General features: G+C 33.0%; 5 protein-coding genes across 5 annotated transcripts; 3 read left to right on the forward strand and 2 right to left on the reverse strand.

Moving 5' to 3' along the window:
• Window positions 1-1,370: 1,370 nt before the first annotated feature.
• Window positions 1,371-2,472, reverse strand: Bm8178 (MSP domain protein with Glu-rich domain; the record flags this gene model as incomplete). Its single annotated transcript, XM_001900833.2, has 5 exons — window positions 1,371-1,454; window positions 1,647-1,818; window positions 1,916-2,055; window positions 2,182-2,280; window positions 2,362-2,472. The coding sequence occupies 5 exons, from the start codon at window positions 2,470-2,472 to the stop codon at window positions 1,371-1,373; spliced, it is 606 nt and encodes a 201-aa protein (XP_001900868.2).
• Window positions 2,473-4,471: 1,999 nt separating this feature from the next.
• On the forward strand, window positions 4,472-5,575 carry Bm94 (Uncharacterized protein; the record flags this gene model as incomplete). The annotated part of the gene is made up of 3 exons (XM_043079082.1): window positions 4,472-4,553; window positions 4,967-5,086; window positions 5,487-5,575. The coding sequence occupies 3 exons, from the start codon at window positions 4,472-4,474 to the stop codon at window positions 5,573-5,575; spliced, it is 291 nt and encodes a 96-aa protein (XP_042935016.1).
• A 1,150-nt stretch (window positions 5,576-6,725) lies between these two features.
• On the forward strand, window positions 6,726-7,690 carry Bm450 (Uncharacterized protein; the record flags this gene model as incomplete). Its single annotated transcript, XM_043079083.1, has 3 exons — window positions 6,726-6,792; window positions 7,200-7,322; window positions 7,593-7,690. 3 exons carry the CDS (start codon window positions 6,726-6,728, stop codon window positions 7,688-7,690), a joined length of 288 nt encoding a protein of 95 aa, XP_042935017.1.
• Window positions 7,691-8,561: 871 nt separating this feature from the next.
• Window positions 8,562-15,120, reverse strand: Bm9818 (Uncharacterized protein; the record flags this gene model as incomplete). Its single annotated transcript, XM_001900832.2, has 21 exons — window positions 8,562-8,711; window positions 8,983-9,140; window positions 9,251-9,335; window positions 9,743-9,850; window positions 10,058-10,142; window positions 10,284-10,551; window positions 10,768-10,927; window positions 11,097-11,159; window positions 11,271-11,441; window positions 11,644-11,775; window positions 11,936-12,033; window positions 12,349-12,466; window positions 12,576-12,755; window positions 12,902-13,033; window positions 13,433-13,515; window positions 13,635-13,754; window positions 13,875-13,930; window positions 14,052-14,088; window positions 14,380-14,438; window positions 14,769-14,875; window positions 15,088-15,120. 21 exons carry the CDS (start codon window positions 15,118-15,120, stop codon window positions 8,562-8,564), a joined length of 2,403 nt encoding a protein of 800 aa, XP_001900867.2.
• A 1,185-nt stretch (window positions 15,121-16,305) lies between these two features.
• Bma-rpl-26 (60S ribosomal protein L26, putative) lies at window positions 16,306-17,363 on the forward strand (the record flags this gene model as incomplete). The annotated part of the gene is made up of 3 exons (XM_001900830.2): window positions 16,306-16,454; window positions 16,662-16,818; window positions 17,226-17,363. 3 exons carry the CDS (start codon window positions 16,306-16,308, stop codon window positions 17,361-17,363), a joined length of 444 nt encoding a protein of 147 aa, XP_001900865.1.
• Window positions 17,364-17,403: the final 40 nt, after the last annotated feature.

Below are 17,403 nucleotides of genomic sequence, written 5' to 3' on the forward strand. Positions count from 1 at the left end.
GGTCACAAATCAATCGATAGAACAACTACCTTAATTTTCCGAGAATCTGAAATGCTACCAAAGACATATGCAACCCTTCCACGCGACCCCTAACCTATATCACGTGACCACCACCTCCCTCACCGCATTTAATTTACAAAAGGAATAAAATTTAAAATTTGTAAATTTCGCGCATTCCATTCAGAACTCACTGGACTATTGGAGCTATCTTGTGGAAGACTAATTGAATAAAGCGCATTTGTCGTCAAGAATAGCGGTGATGACTTTGAATGTGTAGTTGCAGCAATTGATATTTTGCGCTTGATGTGGAAATGCCTTCACCTTTCCAAATATTACTTACAAATTTTTTGTTTAAATAAAAGTAACGGAGGGTTAAATGTGACGAAATGGAAGCATTTTCAACAAATTACAGTATACGGACAATAAGGGATTGTGTTAAAACTTCATTCATTATTAGAATTGTTTGTCTATCTAGTATTTTCACTCTCTCTCTCCCAACTGTAAATGCATGCAGTGTTTGATAAGTTTCTTGGAAGAGTGTCATGATGTCACCAACCGCGCAGGATGTCTCATTCAGGTCCTTCTTCAAGCTGTTAAAAACATAGCCATCCCGACAAATGACCAACAAGGAAGATGGTTTGACCTCTGTGAAGTAGGCAAACTTCTAAACTCCTTCCATCAATTGTGTCCTCAATTCTGTTTCCGTTCTGTTCTTCCAGAATATCTTCCGCAGTGGCTTCAATTTGCCACTTTTACTGCATTGTATCTACCATTAATACTAGTTTGTCTCTGCGTTTGGGTGTATGTATAGAGCAGTACTGAGATGCATGCTATAGTTGCATGCAGTACGCATGTGTTAGGTGTTGTAAATGCATGCAGCATGCACGTATGTAATCTATATTGGGTGAAATCAGAGTCAGAAGGCAGCAGCATGATGAGATGTGATGAAATGCATAATAATACAGAGAGTGGTTACGTGATGCAATAATGACTAATTTTATTTCAAAATGGTTAGTTGTTGTGCGAGTGAGATTTGATTTGACGGTCCTAGCAGATATCGTTGTACGTCGTTGTTGTTGTTAGTGATCCATGATCCATCCATTAATTAATTCAGGTGTGCGTGAACTGTACATTTTCAATTAAAGAAGGGAAGAGTTTAGATGAGGAAAGAAATGCCTTCCTGAGAGATTAAAAGGACGTTGAAGGAGATTGTGAGGTCAAAGCTTACTTCCCAATTAGAGTTAAACATTTTAGAAATCATGAAATTTCGTAACTAGTTACAATTATTCAGAATCATGAAAGTTCGTCACTAATTGCAATTCCGCTGCTAATTTAATTGCAAAAGCTTCCCTTCTAAATATGATAGCATTTCATTTCTTTTCTTCCTTCTTTTCATCCTCCTTTTTTTCCTCCTTCTTTTCATCTTCTTTCTTTTCTTCTTTCTTGTCCTCTTTCTGTAATACACCAGTCTTCTAGATTTGAAAATTTAAATAATTTAAGATTCTGCTACTCTTCTGCTCAGTTTAATTAGAGAAGTATAGTAATTAATTGAGTGAAAAAGAACTGAATTTCGGAAAGGATGAAAAAAGAAGCTAAGCTTCGATTAAGTTCCCAAATTAAAATCAAGCTTTTGTAACAAAGCTAACCTTCTCCTCTTCTTTCTCATCTCTCTTTTCTTCCTTCTTCTCCTCCTTTCTCTCCTCTTCCTTCTTCTCCTCAGCTTCCTTTTTCTCTTCGCCCTCTTTTTTCTCCTCTTCCTTTTTCTCAGCCTCTTCCTTCTTTTCATCGCCTTCTTCCTTTTTGAAATCAACATAGAGTCTAAAATGTGGTCCCAATCATTTCTTGTCAAACAATTAACATCTTTGCTATCATTGTTATAACTGTCTTATTATCATAAGGCCTAGGCTCACTTTACCTCTTTGTCCCATTTGGATCTCCCTTGTGATCTGACCAGCACGCTCTTGGTGCCTTGTTCTCGTCAGTCGCCTTTATATAGTACACTGCAAAGTAGTGTTTCCCACTGTCGGGTACTGTTTTTCCCGCATTGAAAGTTAACTAGAAAGTTATCTTTGTAATTTTCCCTTTATAAATGTGAACCATCAAGTTTTGCTTAAAGTTCGAAAAAATTTCCAGAAACTTAGCTGGCGAAAGAATTTCACTATCTAAGGTATCTGTGCCAACCTTGACGACAGTCTCTTCACCAGGCTTCAGCGCAAAGACTGGAGGACGGATACGGAACATTTCGTTTGAGGTGCATTTCACTTTGCACGCCTGCCGATCCTGAAAGTCGCTTGGAATGATACTGGAAAGAACTTTAAAAGAGGAAGAAAAATGAAATGAAGGAATGAAGATTGCACGGACCGAAGTAGGATTCGTAATTTTTAGTGTTGTCGGACAGGGTTCTTCTCCAAGCTTCTTCCCAACGTAGGTAATTCGTTCGCTTGGGTCAAGCTTCAGTGCAAAATCGCCCATTTTTTAATCGTTGTCAAGTTCCTGGACCGTTTGTTTCGCCTTATCACCCTACTTAGCAATCAATCGGATCACCCGCTTCGTATGAAAACAAAGCTGAACAATAATAATTTGGGATGCCGCATACTATTTTATTTAAATCAACCATTTGACTTTTCTTCAAATTTTTTACTAATTTTAATTTGCTTAAATGTGTATTCAACTAAGTGAAAGTACATTCCATTCGATTTCGTGGAGACCGTTAGAATTATTATATGTTTGTACTTTTTTTATGTAAAAAAAATTCGTTTCCACTTACAGAGAAAAGTATTTTAAATTGTTTCGGAGCATTGAAAATGTTTCTTTGTTTTTACATTACCAAATGCTGTAGTCATCATGTGTGGGTAGAATTGATCGTGAAATTTATTGCATGGTTTTGTGTTTCAAAGCAGTTTTACAGTAATAGTATCATGTTCTCTTTTTTTCATAAATGGATATTTCAAAACACTTGCATGATCCTATCTGGATTGTCCTACCGAAAAACTTCAGACCAGATGATTCTTGAATGGGAAGTGTTGATGAAATTGTTCGTTACCAACATTGTTAATAAGAAATCAATCCCCATATATTATATTTATGCAAAACGCCGATTTGTAATCCAGCGTCTTGTGACATATTTATAGAGCGAGCACTCACCTCTTTGTTTAACCTTTCCTTTGAACTTTAACATGTACTTTGTTTCTGGTAAAACTAGTGCCCAGTATTTTGCCAGAAAGTTTCCACTATCCATTTGGATTCTAAGGATCGTCGCTATAGCATTATCAAGGATGGGTTTCTATAAAACGTTTCGTTTAATATTTCTGAAGTAAAAATGGATCGGGCGGGAGTTTTCGTCTTCTAACATATCGTTTTCAAGATGCTTGTGTTTGAAAAAATTTTGAAAAGAATTTAAACGCTATTAAATGTTGATGCTGAGTAGCTGAATAATCGTTTCATCAATTGTAACACTGCATCTTGTAGAACTGATTTCAACAAGCTACTAAATTTACCAGGTCAGAATATTGCAATCAATTTTGTCCTTAAATTAATTGTAAAAAGATAATTTCTGCTTTGTCAAAAAAAATTTGGCTGGTATCCTCAATGATTTGCGGAAACATTCGCAAAAGGTATTTTCCTAATTTTAGTAAATGCTCAGCATATGATGCAATTTGATATTAGTCATCAAAACATTCGGTTAAAATGCTGGCTAGTTAACAAGCCGAATATTGACAGATGATAAATTCGTTGATTGAAGAAACAGAATTTGGAAAAATAAAAATATTACTCAAAAATTTTCCTGAAAACACAGTGGCATGAAAAAAAAAAATGCTTTAGATTTAGAGAAAGATTCAGAGATTTAGGGATATGGTTTTTATGATAGTACTTGAAAATTTTGCCAGGAGGATATTTAAATTCTATTTGTAGATATTTGTGCTCTGCGCATGTGTTCACAATGCAAACGGATCTATTCATGTCTGTTACATTTTTTAGAGTGAATTACTTCGATTTCCTCTTCCTTATATTTTTAGATGGAAGATTCTCAGGTGACATTAAATTGATAAAATATTCGATAAGTATTACAGGAAATAGAAATTTCTAACTGCGATTATTGGTTTGAAAATGAAAAGATATTTAGAAGCATTTCAAAATGGTTATCTCATTGTAATATATAGTTGGTACACTTATAACACTGTCTCCTTCAAATTTTGCAGTGACGCAGTGACCTTTTTTTTTACATTGTTGGCAATTCTGATCATCATATTCGTTGACCTTTGAGATGCTCCTTGCATTAAACTACATCATCTTATCCAACTTTCCATTCCTATTCCTTCGACTTCCTTCTCTTGAAATACTTGATCACCATATCTGTTCATAACTGAACCAGAAAGAATAAACAATTTCAGTGAAGTCTCCTTCGATTTCCTCTTCCTCATTCACTTCAATTATCCATCTTCTGCTCAGCAACTCCATTCTTCGTTCAACAATGTTCACTACTTCCATACAAATCATCACTGTGATTACAATTTTAACTTTCCCAGCCATTTCCGGGAATGCACTTTCACGAGGTATTCACTTTACTAATGCACTAGAATTAAATAACTTATACCTATTCAATTTGTATGACATTTTATTGCTATTTGTAAGAGTATCAGCGGAGATAAAGAAGGCTTTGGAAAACACAAAACCTAGAATAGTTCTTGTCATTATACCTCGTTGTCATCTTTGAATTTCATTAGAATAGTGAAAACATTGTCTAATGTGGCTTACATTGACTTTCGGATCGAAAATTTCATAGAAAATTCCAAATTGGAAGATTTCATGTTAAAAATTTATAAATTAAAAAATTTCATGATTTTTTTATTGATGATACTGATCTTTGAACATGAAGTAAACATTTCAAAGTTACTGTTTTTTGTAGACCACTTCGAATATGTTATGAACGGAATATAGTGAAAAATCAGATCAAGAAGAGTTTCAGGATCGAAGGTAAAAGAACCGAAAGAGCCAGGATTTTGTTTAGGTGCATTTAATTTCTGTGCTGAAGGCTACACATGCAAAAAAATAAAGTGTGTTGAAGAAGAAGGCCAAAAAATTAAAGGTTGATTTTTTAACAGATCGCTATTTGTTTTTTAAAATAAGGCGAAAAATTTGTATACATTAATTGTCTCATATTAAATAGATCGCTAACACTGCCGTACAATCCTAAATGTCCAATATATGGTTTTGAAAGAAAGACATCACCGGGTTTTAATGAAATTTTGAATATATTCGATGATAGTATTGCATTGAACTGATTCTTCTCTGTTTTAATTATAAACACATTTTATTTAAATTGATACAAAATCACAGAATCTTATAAGTTCTAACATTAAATTTTTTGCTTTTATCGTCTAGCAAAAGAAATTCAATACTGCACCAATTCGTGAAATAGTTAGATATGAATTCTTCTAAGTAATAAGTTAACCTTTCTCGAGGTTTCTTTATTCTTATTTCTTCAGGTAAAAGCATTGGTCCATGTCTCCGAGGCTTATGTCCAAGCAATTCCATATGTTACCCCAGGAATAATAGATGCTACTTGACAGAATAATCCAACATTTTATAATCTTTGGATGGTAAATGTTATTCTTCAGTTCTTTGTTCGCAACAAAAATCTCAGTCCTCAACACTCCGACTACTTCTTTTTGTTGCATTTTTTCATATTTTATTGAGTTTCATTCAAATTAAGACTGCGAACAGAATTGTTTGTTTACATACTGCAATGTTGTTTCACAATTTTAATGTACATATTTATTCGAATAACAGTCGAAAAAGAGTTTTCATATTGCATCTTTCGTCCAATATTGTTTTTGTATTGGTGGAATTCATTTCTTTCTCGACTATCCTTTGGATCTGACTGATATTTACTTCAAGTTATACATTGCAATAAGTTAAAACTTACTAAATCTAAAACTTAAAATATTGAATGTCGCTTATTTTTTCCTCACCAAGCAATGATTCTAGAGACCATGCATTTTTTTTTCTTGAAATTTAAAAAAAGAAAAATGGTTGATTTCGTAATTTTCTTCTTGTAACTTTTATATGATGTATTTGTATTTCTTCTTGTGAGAAAGAAATAAGCGAAATTCAACTATACGTAGCCATCAAATAAAAACTTCCATATAAATTTCTGTCAGATATATTTCAAAAGAACAAATCCAAAATATATGGTTTATCAGCCATTATGAGAATGAATTAATTGTTATAACCTACTACACCTTCTTGTGGAAGAAAATAGAAACCAGTATATTCTGATTTAAATTTGCATTTGTAAAATTAAGCAGTACTATAAAGAGATTTTGTAGCGATGCTCTTTGATTTGATCGTGTCAACTTTTCTCTGTCTCTTTTGTGCTTCGTGAAGAAAAATTCTTATTTATTTAGCAATTAACGCTTTCCAATTACAAATTAAATCGGTTAGTTAATAAGAGCAGCAATTTGCTCCTCTTTGCATCTTCATTTTGCGAGCATTTCAATTATCAAAGCAAACAAGAAGAAGCATCTTACTCGCCAACACTATATCAAACAAATTGCATCATTATCATCCATACCCTTCAATCCTCTCATTTTGTCTATTCTCTCAATCTTTTTAAATATCAACATTAGCAACAAAAAAACGGTATAAAACCCATTTCTCAGCTCCCTTCATTACACAATTCTATGTTCAGTTCAATTCCAAGAAACTATTTACAACACTCTCTGATGTCAACTACCAGAATAATCTTTATAATAATTTCGATAGTTTTTGTTACTTCAGCACTTCCAACAGGTATTCCATCTTCAAAATTACCATTAAAGCACTGGACTGTATTACTCTTAGAATAAAACAATCATATGCACATTTGATTCTAATAAACTTGTAGGACGTTAATATCACATGACAAATTTTTGAAGTACTTTTCCTCAAGCAGATAATCTATAAGCCCCAATCATTAAAATTACAAGGAATGTTTTTTGAAAAAATAGAAATTCTGAGAATAGTACTACTGATAAACATCGATATGATAAATTATTAAAGTAAAAATTCATACTTGCTATGGCTTCCTATCAAATTTGTTAATCCTTAATTCCCACATTGTTTTCCATTTCTAGCCAAAATTTTGTACTAACCAGAAACATTAGTTTATTTATGAATGGATATACGTTCCAATAACAGAAATTATTGTATTATTACAGATACGAAACGAGAAAAGCTGGAGAAAATAGGGCCGTGTGTGAACAATCTCTGCCCTGTTGAGTATAAATGCATAAGTAACGAGTGCATCAAGAACCAAACTCCCTCTGAGAATCTTACAAAAGGTTGAGAATTTTCCCTTATAATTAATCAACGAGCATAGACAAAAGACTCAACCATTTCGCAGATAAGTTTATCATCTCGCAATAAATAGAATTTCTTCGATTTGTGGGTAAAGACTATTACAAAATATCTTTCAATATGAAAGAAGTCAGAACGAATAAGCCAGTAGAAAGTAATCACAAATCATTGCAGAAAGGGAAGATTCACTGCATGAAGTGTTGGTTTATTTTTTAATCAGCACTAATAGTCGAAATTTCGGTGCAATTTTTTAGGAAGAAATGTCGGCCCGTGCATCAACGGCCTGTGTCCGGAAGAGCACACTTGCTACAATGATCTTTGTTATAATACTAACATGTCAGTTAATGTGTAGTGTTATACGAAGATGCTATGTGTAACGATCACTTAAATCACCTAATAGGTATATTCCAGTCGAGGTAATTTCCCTTTTTCCCTTCTCAATTCTCTCTCTCTCAATTATCCTAAATTATCTCAATTATCCTAAATTATCCGACTTGTTTTCCGGTGGAGATTCGAGGTAATTTCCCTTTTTCCCTTCTCAATTATCCTAAATTATCCGACTTATTTTCCGGTGGAGATTCCACAAATATTTTATGTTAAATTTATCATGCTACAACTATGTATTTTATTCCCATATGGTTTACAGTTTGATAAAAATTTCCAAAGAAAGAAATTTTGTAAGAAAATTAGATCAAAATTTTGATAAAAAAGTAACTGATGCATGGTACACAAAAATGAACTACTTCTCTGCACTTGAAACAATAACTTTCTGGAAATAACTTTGATTCACACAACATTTCATCGGTTATGCTTCAGCGATAATGATGAAATTAATCTAACCACAGGGTTTTTTGATAAGATTGTAAAAGTCGCTTCACTGTCTCTCAAATGCACTGATTTGGCACATTCTACATTTTCCGACAATTCTAAATTCATGATTGCTCCTGAACATACAGTCACATACAACCAAATACAGCCATGTCTGCAAGAATTCCGGAACTAGGTAAACACCTACTACCTATACTATAAAGGAAAATAAGTGACATGCTTCCTCCAGTTCATCTTGCGACAAAAAATAGAGGAAATTTTAAAAAAGTGCTAAGTATAATAATAGAGGTGAATCGATGAGAAAAAAAAATTAAGAGTAAACACAAAAAAGACAAAAAACTGACTGAGATCATGGTGAAATAATTAAATATGAATGAATCTTATAAAATCCAGCTTTATTCCTTTTCAGACAAAAATTCTCGATATTCAGTCACATCTTCGTCATATTTTCGTAAAAATTCCATTCGCTGTGCAGCTTTCTTTGCCATCTGTGCTTCCATTGCAGATTTAGTTTTATCATATTCTTTTAACAAAACTTCTAGTCGCTGAAACAAGAAGTAAGAAAATATTCCAAATTTTTACAAAATATATTTGAATGTCGCATTGAATATATCATTTAAATAGAAAACTGGAAAAAAGCTCTAACGTTAAGGAAAATTGGAAAAAAAAAGAAGAGATAAGCATATAAGTTAGCTACTTTAAAGCACCGAAGATATTTCATGCTTCAATTTTTCACTTTTTCATTCTTCATCGCCTTTTAGAAAAGCAGAAAATTTTGACTTTGATTCACCTACTCTTATAATATCTTAAACTTACCGCACTTTGCTTCTTCGTAAGTTCCAATTTCTTCTGTGCAATTTCTAGATGCCCAACACGCTTTGCATGTTTTAACTCGTCAAATTTCATTTCACTTCGCAACTCACTATCCACAACTTCATCTAATGATTTCAGATGAGTATAACGTCGCATTACTTCTGCAGAAAAATAAACATATTATCAGAACGAAACTCACTTTCAAAATATGACAAAATGTGAACAATTTAGAAAAATACGATGTATCTATTACTATTACGATAATTTATACCGTCACAACTTTGTTCACAATCCCTCACAGACTGTGTCAACTGTTTTTTCTGCTCTGACTCAGCTTTCGTCTCAAGTAGCAATTCCTGTAATGGAAAAAATAATCCTTTCCAAATAAATAAAAAAAAAAGTTTGAGATATATAAAAAAATTATCGCGGTAGGTCATTTGGGTTTCTTACTAATTTCATTCCTGTATAGCTTATGATGGTTTTTGTAAGGGAGCCGGCAAGTTTTAGTGACACCGCGTAGTCTATTGCCTGATCATTAAAAAATGATATATATAAAAACACAAAAACCAAAAGAAGAATCAATAACGCAAATTTGATGCTTAAAGGGAAAAACAATTCAAACAGTTTCAAGAATATGATTCACATGTCTCATCAAAATTAAAAAAAGTGATATGCCACTGTTAGCATTCGTTTACATACAGAGTAATACCCTTGACACTGAAAAGAAATATAATTAGCAATTAGCAATTAACAATAAACTTACATCTAACTTCTCACTCGTCAGCATGGCCAACTTAGCTCTTAACATGAACCACTCACGTTGCGCCATTAGATAACACACATCAAACCAATTAGCTTCTTTTTTTGATAGCTGAATTTTGCCAAGATTTAAAAATAAATTCTAATATGACGCTTGACCGACAGAATGAATAGAGAGGAAATAAAAAAGAAGTCATAAAGAATTAAAAAAGAAATCAAGCAGGTACATCACCTAAAATATTCTTCCATCAAGAAACTTTCAGTAGCAAAAAACTTGCTGTAAGCTGAAAATTAAACAATAATAATGAATGTGACAAACTTTTCTAGGATTTAACGTTCTTATACAATCAGCGATTTTCTTGTTGTTACAATTCGGAAGCTGTACGTTAATTAGACCTTTACATCTGAAATACATTCATTGGTTCAGAAATTGAATAAATTTTAATTCATTTCCCTTTCATTCTTATCTTGCACCTATGTAAAAACAAATCTGAGGAAATGGCACTAAAAGAAATGGAAATTGAAAAGGACAAAAAAAGTTAAACCTATCGACAACTTCAGCAATACGTTTACGTAAATTTGTAGTTATCAGCTGCTTAAGTTCCATAATTTGCGGTTGCTCATTTATCTTAATTCGTAAACACGGTATTGTTCGAAAATTGATATTGAATCCCACAGTATCAACACGATTCGTCAGGAAGCTTGACTCATTCCCCAAAGCTGCTGTGACAATTTCAGAGCGATGCGAAGATAGTGAAGACGATTCAATGTAGGACTGCTCAAGAGCCGTGTGTAGTTCGTTATTGAAGGATTCTGTTGAAAATAAATTTCACTAAGTTGTATTGACATATGCAATGTCGGACTTACTTCGTTATATATCGCTGATTTATCTTAATATATATTACTACTTTGCAAATAGAAATGTCTTTTAAATTTGAAGTTCATTTTGACTTTATTGGTAAAATCCATATTATCTACAACAAATTCGTCGTTCTAAGTGAGAATTCAACTTTTTACGTGAGAAGTCACCTTGGCTTCCGAGTTCATTCGAATGAAATAACGGTCCCGGCATGGGGATATCGTACAACATATCGACATTATTAGTGGCATCAGCAGAAAGTTCAGATAAAGTGAATACTCCAGAGTGATTTAAGCTATTACGTAATCGATGTTTGATTTCAGTTAAAACCTTAAATAAAGAATTAAATAGTAAATCGCACTGTATTTTAGGAACTTTACTACTTTTTAAACTACTTCCTACATTTGCATTACTACTTTTGAATAATAAAATCATACACTTCCAAGAGTGGATTTAAGCCTGGGGACTTAATTATAAATTAATAATCACTTGTAATAACCTTGTCAGTAGACTTATCAATGTTCGTTGTATTTCCAGGAGTATTTGCTGGATCCGCTTTATCCTTAAAATAATTGCAATGACATTTATATAAATGTTTAAAAAATAGTTTTTCAATTTTGTTACAATTTGCAATTGACTTTTGAATCAAAAGAAAAAAAAAATTTAAACAAACGATAAGGATCGAAGCAGCCTTCACAGTAGAAACTCTTGGTGACCCAACTAGTAACGTGTTTGTTTTCGGCGGAAGGATAATTTTTGGACTAAATAAACGAATTTTCTTCCTTGGCAGAGCAACAGGTGAATCAAGTGATGTCTTACGAACCAATGAAAGAAATTCATTGGACTAAAAACATACACGTAAATAATTATTGTTAATACTGAAGTAAACGCAGTTTCGTATACGGAAGGTTCTATAATTCAAATATTCGAAAGTCGTAATCAAACTGATATACACAGCTATATCAAATTTAAACTTTTTACCACTCCTAACTTTCTATAGCCTTTCCTCAAAGACACTATTTTTCAACAAGTTTTTATGAACTAACTATGTGCTGGCGATCAAGTTGTGAAGAAAGTTCAAAAGTAATATCATCTGCAAAATTTGTAATTTTCTCAGTACTATTAATAGACTTCATCGTTAGATCACATGCAACACTGCCTTGATGAGCTACTGATTCCTAAAAAGATCTCTGTTCACGACATATACTGTAAAATTTCCAAATGAGCATATAAAGTACAGTCCCTTTGCCAGTCATAAAAGCATATTTAAAAAGTTAAAGAAAATTTGAAGAAATTAGAAAAATAAAGAAAATTGGAGAAAACATTAATTGAAATTACCATATTTGAAGAAGCATTGTCTGAAATATGAATGTCATCAATTATAGCAATGTTTTTTGAATCCTCTTTATGATTTGATACTTCTGTATCTTTTTCCACTAAAAAAAAAAAAATTTCAGTAGATAAGGAATATGAGTTGCTTCAGAAGAATTTAAACTTTACTGAAGTAATAGGATCATAAGATAGATCAAAGCAAATCAATCAGTCACAACTATTACATAGGATAAAAAAAAACTCTCTTCTACTCGTAGTTTTCAAATTATTTAGTTAATCCAATCCATTCTGGATCGTCGATAGTTAACTATAAAATTATGATTTAACGCATATCAAATTAATGATGTTAATAACATTTGCACAAATTTGAATGCAAGATATACTAATGCCTTTTTCAAACAAAATCCAATATATATCACCATTAGTTCCGAATAAAACATTTGTTGGTTCATCGGCGATGTTAGATGTAACCGATTGTTGTTTGAAAGAAGCATCCATTGGTACCTCGAATATCTGACCATCATCAGAAGAAATATCCTGAAGATTTTAACTTGTATATTTCCAAAAGCAGTGGACCCTAATCTTGTACCTATCGTCCATTTAAATTACTTTAACAAAAAATTTCATTAATAATTAGCTTCCTTACCATGTCAGCAGTGCCTGCATATGGAGAGATCACAGATATTTTTTCAACATCTATTTTCAATTCCTTATTTGTAGCTTCACTTCCAAGTTTACTGTTTCCGTCAGCTTTGAAAATCAATCGTGTTGCATTTGATGCAAAGGTTTCATCGTTCATATCTGATTGTAGATTTGGACTTGTCATCTAAAAACTAACTACTATTTTCTACTAAACTACTAACTACTATTAATCAAAATCAAAGCGTTTTTGACAAATCACTGAAAGGAGTAGCATTCGTAGCATGTCACGAAAATCAAAAAGGTAAACTAAACGAGATAGAAAATTTTTACAAAATGTCCGTGGATGGTTGATGGTCTGAAGAGTTTTCTGGTAGCATCAGACGTTATTGGAGAATTACTTGAATCACTCATATCCATCGATTCTACTTCCAAAACATCCAGTTTCTGATTCTGAATCATTTCCTGAACATTAACACTAAAAATTGGGAAAAACTTCAAAAGATGACGTTTAATTGTCGATAGGGCATATGGCCGAAGAGTAAAAATTACTTTTGTTTTGACCTATTTTTTTTTCTCTTTCTTTATCGTCTTTTTCTGCTTCATTTCTTGCTATATCAGACACGTTACAGAATAGCCTCTTTTGAAACGTTATTTTTTTATTAGCTTAATCCCTGATAGTTGATCAATCGATTACTCGAGACTGTTCTATTTTGGAGACCTTGGTGGGATTAAAGAGCTTACTCCTCACGGCGAATTATATTATGACGTATTGTTCTAAACAGTCACTAACAGTGACTGCTTTTCAATCATATTTTATGTTTATTCGATGTAAACAACTACACAAATAACCAAAAAATATACTTTCGAAATGTGGTTCACTGCAATAGTTGTTTCTTCTTTTCGTGTGCCGTTATGAGACTCTGTTGAGTGACAGTATCCAGCATCTGTAACAAAAAAATAATAAAAATTTAGTGTTTATAAAAATGTACTTTACAACTGTATTGCAGGTAGCTTATTACGAAACTAAGTTAAGCATGCAGGAATGAAATCTTAGAAATCATACCATCGCAAATATCTCCATCTCCACGAGTCGAATTATCGCTTAAATCATCCAGACCTCCTAAGCGAAGAAGTGGTGTAGATGTAGTAATGGGGATGAAATTCTCTACTGTGTGGCTAAGTTCTGCAATTCAAACAACACCCCAAAAATTAAGCAAGAATTAATAAGAATAGCATATTGCTAGGACGTTAAATAAATCAGGAGATCGAGGGTTGATTGCAGAAAATTTAGTCAAAATCTTACTGTTTATATTCATTTCTGCTGTATATCCGTCATTTGATTCAGAAGCAGACATTTGCCTGAAGCGTTTATAAAACATACTGAGCAGCATTTTTATTTTGGAAGGAACAATTTTCAAAAAAGATTGACATTTTAAAAAGTTACTGAAGAGGCAACCCATGAACAAACAGCTTGACTTACTCCGAAGTTAAACCATCCGAACTTGTCGTATCGTACACTGCAATCAGTGGTTAATTCAAGTGTATTTTATGAGACAATGAAGATTATTACATCCATTTAGAAGAAAAGCACAATTAAAGCACTACCAAAGTGAAAGAAACTGGCATCTTAAATGAAAAAAAGCTGACTTCAACTTTCTCAGACTGTAACCGTACGAAATATAGCAAACCACTATGTTAAAACAATGCAGATTGAAGTACCAAAGGATAATTAGTGAAAGATTAGAAGTCAAAGTATATAATATCCACAGAAACTTTTGAAAGTTCCAGAAGGAAAGCTTTAAACTTACACTTCATAGGTTCGTTATGAGGAGAATGTACAATCTGACTGTGTTCCACGTCAAATTCTCTAAAAATTGTTATCACTCATACAAACTAATTATTCACTGAAAGTAAGCTGACTCACTAATATTTTTTTAAATAGCTCCAATCTTATAACGCACCGGCAAAGTGTTAAGAGAAAGTAGATTGTTAAAGTAGATTTGTTTTGGTCTAACATTTCTTCAGTCCAGAATTTTTTTTAGATTGAAACAATGAAGGTGAAAGTAAACTAAGATAATAGAAACACTTCTTTATCTTCTTGCCTATTAAGAAAGCGACAAGATTCATTAATATAAGTGTTATAAAACGGTTGTTTTACAATACTTCAAATTAATAAAATGTCATAAAAATGGCTTACTGAACAGTCCGAACGGTATGAAAGCTGACACGTCTTTTTACCGTGGCCGTTATTGTCGTTGACAACTCACCATTTTCAACGTTCGGGGGATGATGTGGCTTGAGTATCTGGAAATAACATATATTTTTTGCTATGTGAGATTAGTCAATCCTTCCTTCATGTGCTCGGTTTTCGCATTTCAATTATACTTTGACAACAAGCAAAATTTGACTATAATTTGAATGCATACCAAAAAACAAAAGCATAAAATCAATTCCAAAGAAAAAGGAATCAAATTACTACCACTACTTACCAATTAATATTTATGTCAAAAACATACCGATGACCTTCGATCCTTGTCCCCTCTTTCCATTCTTCGAACAGACAACTTCTGCAAAACGAATAACTTCTACTATATCCTTACAGCCCCTTAGTCACTACTAATTTACGTAATTTTAAAAGATGCATGAACACGTTAACCCTCATTTTTATCCGAACTTGATAGTGATGTGTAGTAACAACACTATTCCATGCTAAATTTTACTGTGAATTCAACAGACTAAACACAATCAATAGTACCTGCCAGTCTTGTGGACGAACAACTATTCATTTACTAAAAGGTTTAAGCTATCAAGGGTGAAAAAAAGTTAATGATAATAATACAAAAATTTCATGCAATGCGAATTACCAGAATTCACTCATTATTACGACCATTTATAATGCTTAGTGGGTAATTAATCAATAAGGAAATTTGTTCACCACACAACACAAATTTGCATAGCAAACATTGCGAAAACTTTGCTTTTTATAAATCTAACGTAAACTACGTGTCCACCTCGTAAATCTAACGTGAGCTATTAGAAAGTAACCTTTCCACTCGAACACAAAATTAGCGCCAATATTCAAATTTCTATGCTAAAATGTCAAAATAATAGCGAATGTTGCAACGCAAAAGCCAAATGTTCAAATGGCAATAAAGATGGAGGGGAAAAAGAAAGATGGGATGGTTATTATATCGTTCTAATTAAGTCTGAAAGTAACGAATAAAAAGAAGAAAAGATACTTAACGAAGTCTAAAATTTCTTCATTTTATTTTCGAGTAATGACAGACTGCCCATGGATGCATTCATTCCAGTTCATCGCTTGATTGACTGATCAGTCATTTTTTGTCTCCAGATCAAATATTAGAACTTTTACAATTTACATATTTATCTCTGTATCACTGATTTGTTTCAAATGTTAAGGAACTTCACATAATTCAACTGGTTGAGACGCAGTTTTCATTTCGCTACCGTCATTTTGCATAAGGTGAGTATCACAGAGGTATGATGGAGATTGATTCCTATTGGGCTGTTTGGTAGATCAGGGGTAGGGGTTTGTTGGTGTGCGGGGTTTGGTTATTTGATGTGAGGTACTCAGCTAAAGTGTACTTCATCTTGAAGGTCATTCATTCTCGCATGAATTAGAGTGGTTGAATTTTGCGGAGTTTCTTGCGCTTTACTTCCATTTATACTACCTGTTGTTGTGCATGCGACGCTTTTCAGGTCTTCAAATTAAAATGAAGCAAAATCAGTTCGTGTCGTCTTCAGCTAGGAAAGCTCGTAAGGCACACTTCAATGCTCCTTCACATATTAGGAGGAAATTGATGAGTGCTCCTTTAACCAAAGATTTACGTAACAAGCATGGGATCCGTTCAATACCGATCAGGTAAATTACATGTTTAGTTTGAGTCCAAGTTTGATCAACCAAATCAATAGAATAAAAGGAAAGTAGAGACAAATCATTTATATTGTGTCAGCTGCATTATTAACATCCTGGTAGGAAATATGTAACTTTAAAATTTTTGTGTATTGTTTTTGTATTTCATAACATGCAAAATTTGCGGTGAATTCGATGAAAGAATTTCTGTTATAGAATAGATGACGAAGTCACCGTTACTCGAGGACATTATAAAGGAAACGCTGGGCGTGTAATGCGTGTTTACCGGAAAAAATTCGTTATCCACATTGATAAAATTACTCGTGAAAAAGCAAATGGTTCTACAGTACATATTGGAATCCATCCATCCAAGGTTTTTCCTTTTTCTATCAATTTCACCGTTCACCGTTTTTATAATGCTTTGAACTGCAACATTGTTATTGGTGCTGCATTCCAGTTACATAATTGATAGTGAGGGATTAATTTCATGCACGTCTAAGTAACCTACTGTCATAATTTAATGTTCTTGACTTATCGCTTGCTGCTATGGACTTTGCAATTTTGAAGTGAGCAAAGTCATTTTCATTGTATGGTGTAATTTTAAAATGCGTAGGAATACATCTTGCTGGTTGGTGAAGACCGTATGTTTCAGTTCCATGTAGCATAGTCAGGCAGTGAGTTTAGCATCATGATTGCATCATGTGCATTTTTCAACATTCTAGTGGTTTTTGTTCGGTTTAGTTGATTTAATTGATTAGTTGATTTAGCATAATTTTTAAGGTAGCGCTGACAAAACTAAAGATGGATAAGGATCGACGAGCGATGATTGAAAGAAAAGCTGCCGGGCGAGCACGTATAACAGGCCTGTTGAAGGGTAAACATACCGAAGAAACCATTTCCGAGGAGAAAAATGTTTAAGGAATTGTTGCAAGTGAATCGATCTGTTGTTTATTTTGTT

Source organism: Brugia malayi (genome assembly GCF_000002995.4).
Source record: "Brugia malayi strain FR3 genome assembly, contig: Bm_v4_Chr2_contig_001, whole genome shotgun sequence".
Taxonomy (NCBI): Eukaryota; Metazoa; Nematoda; class Chromadorea; order Rhabditida; family Onchocercidae; genus Brugia; species Brugia malayi.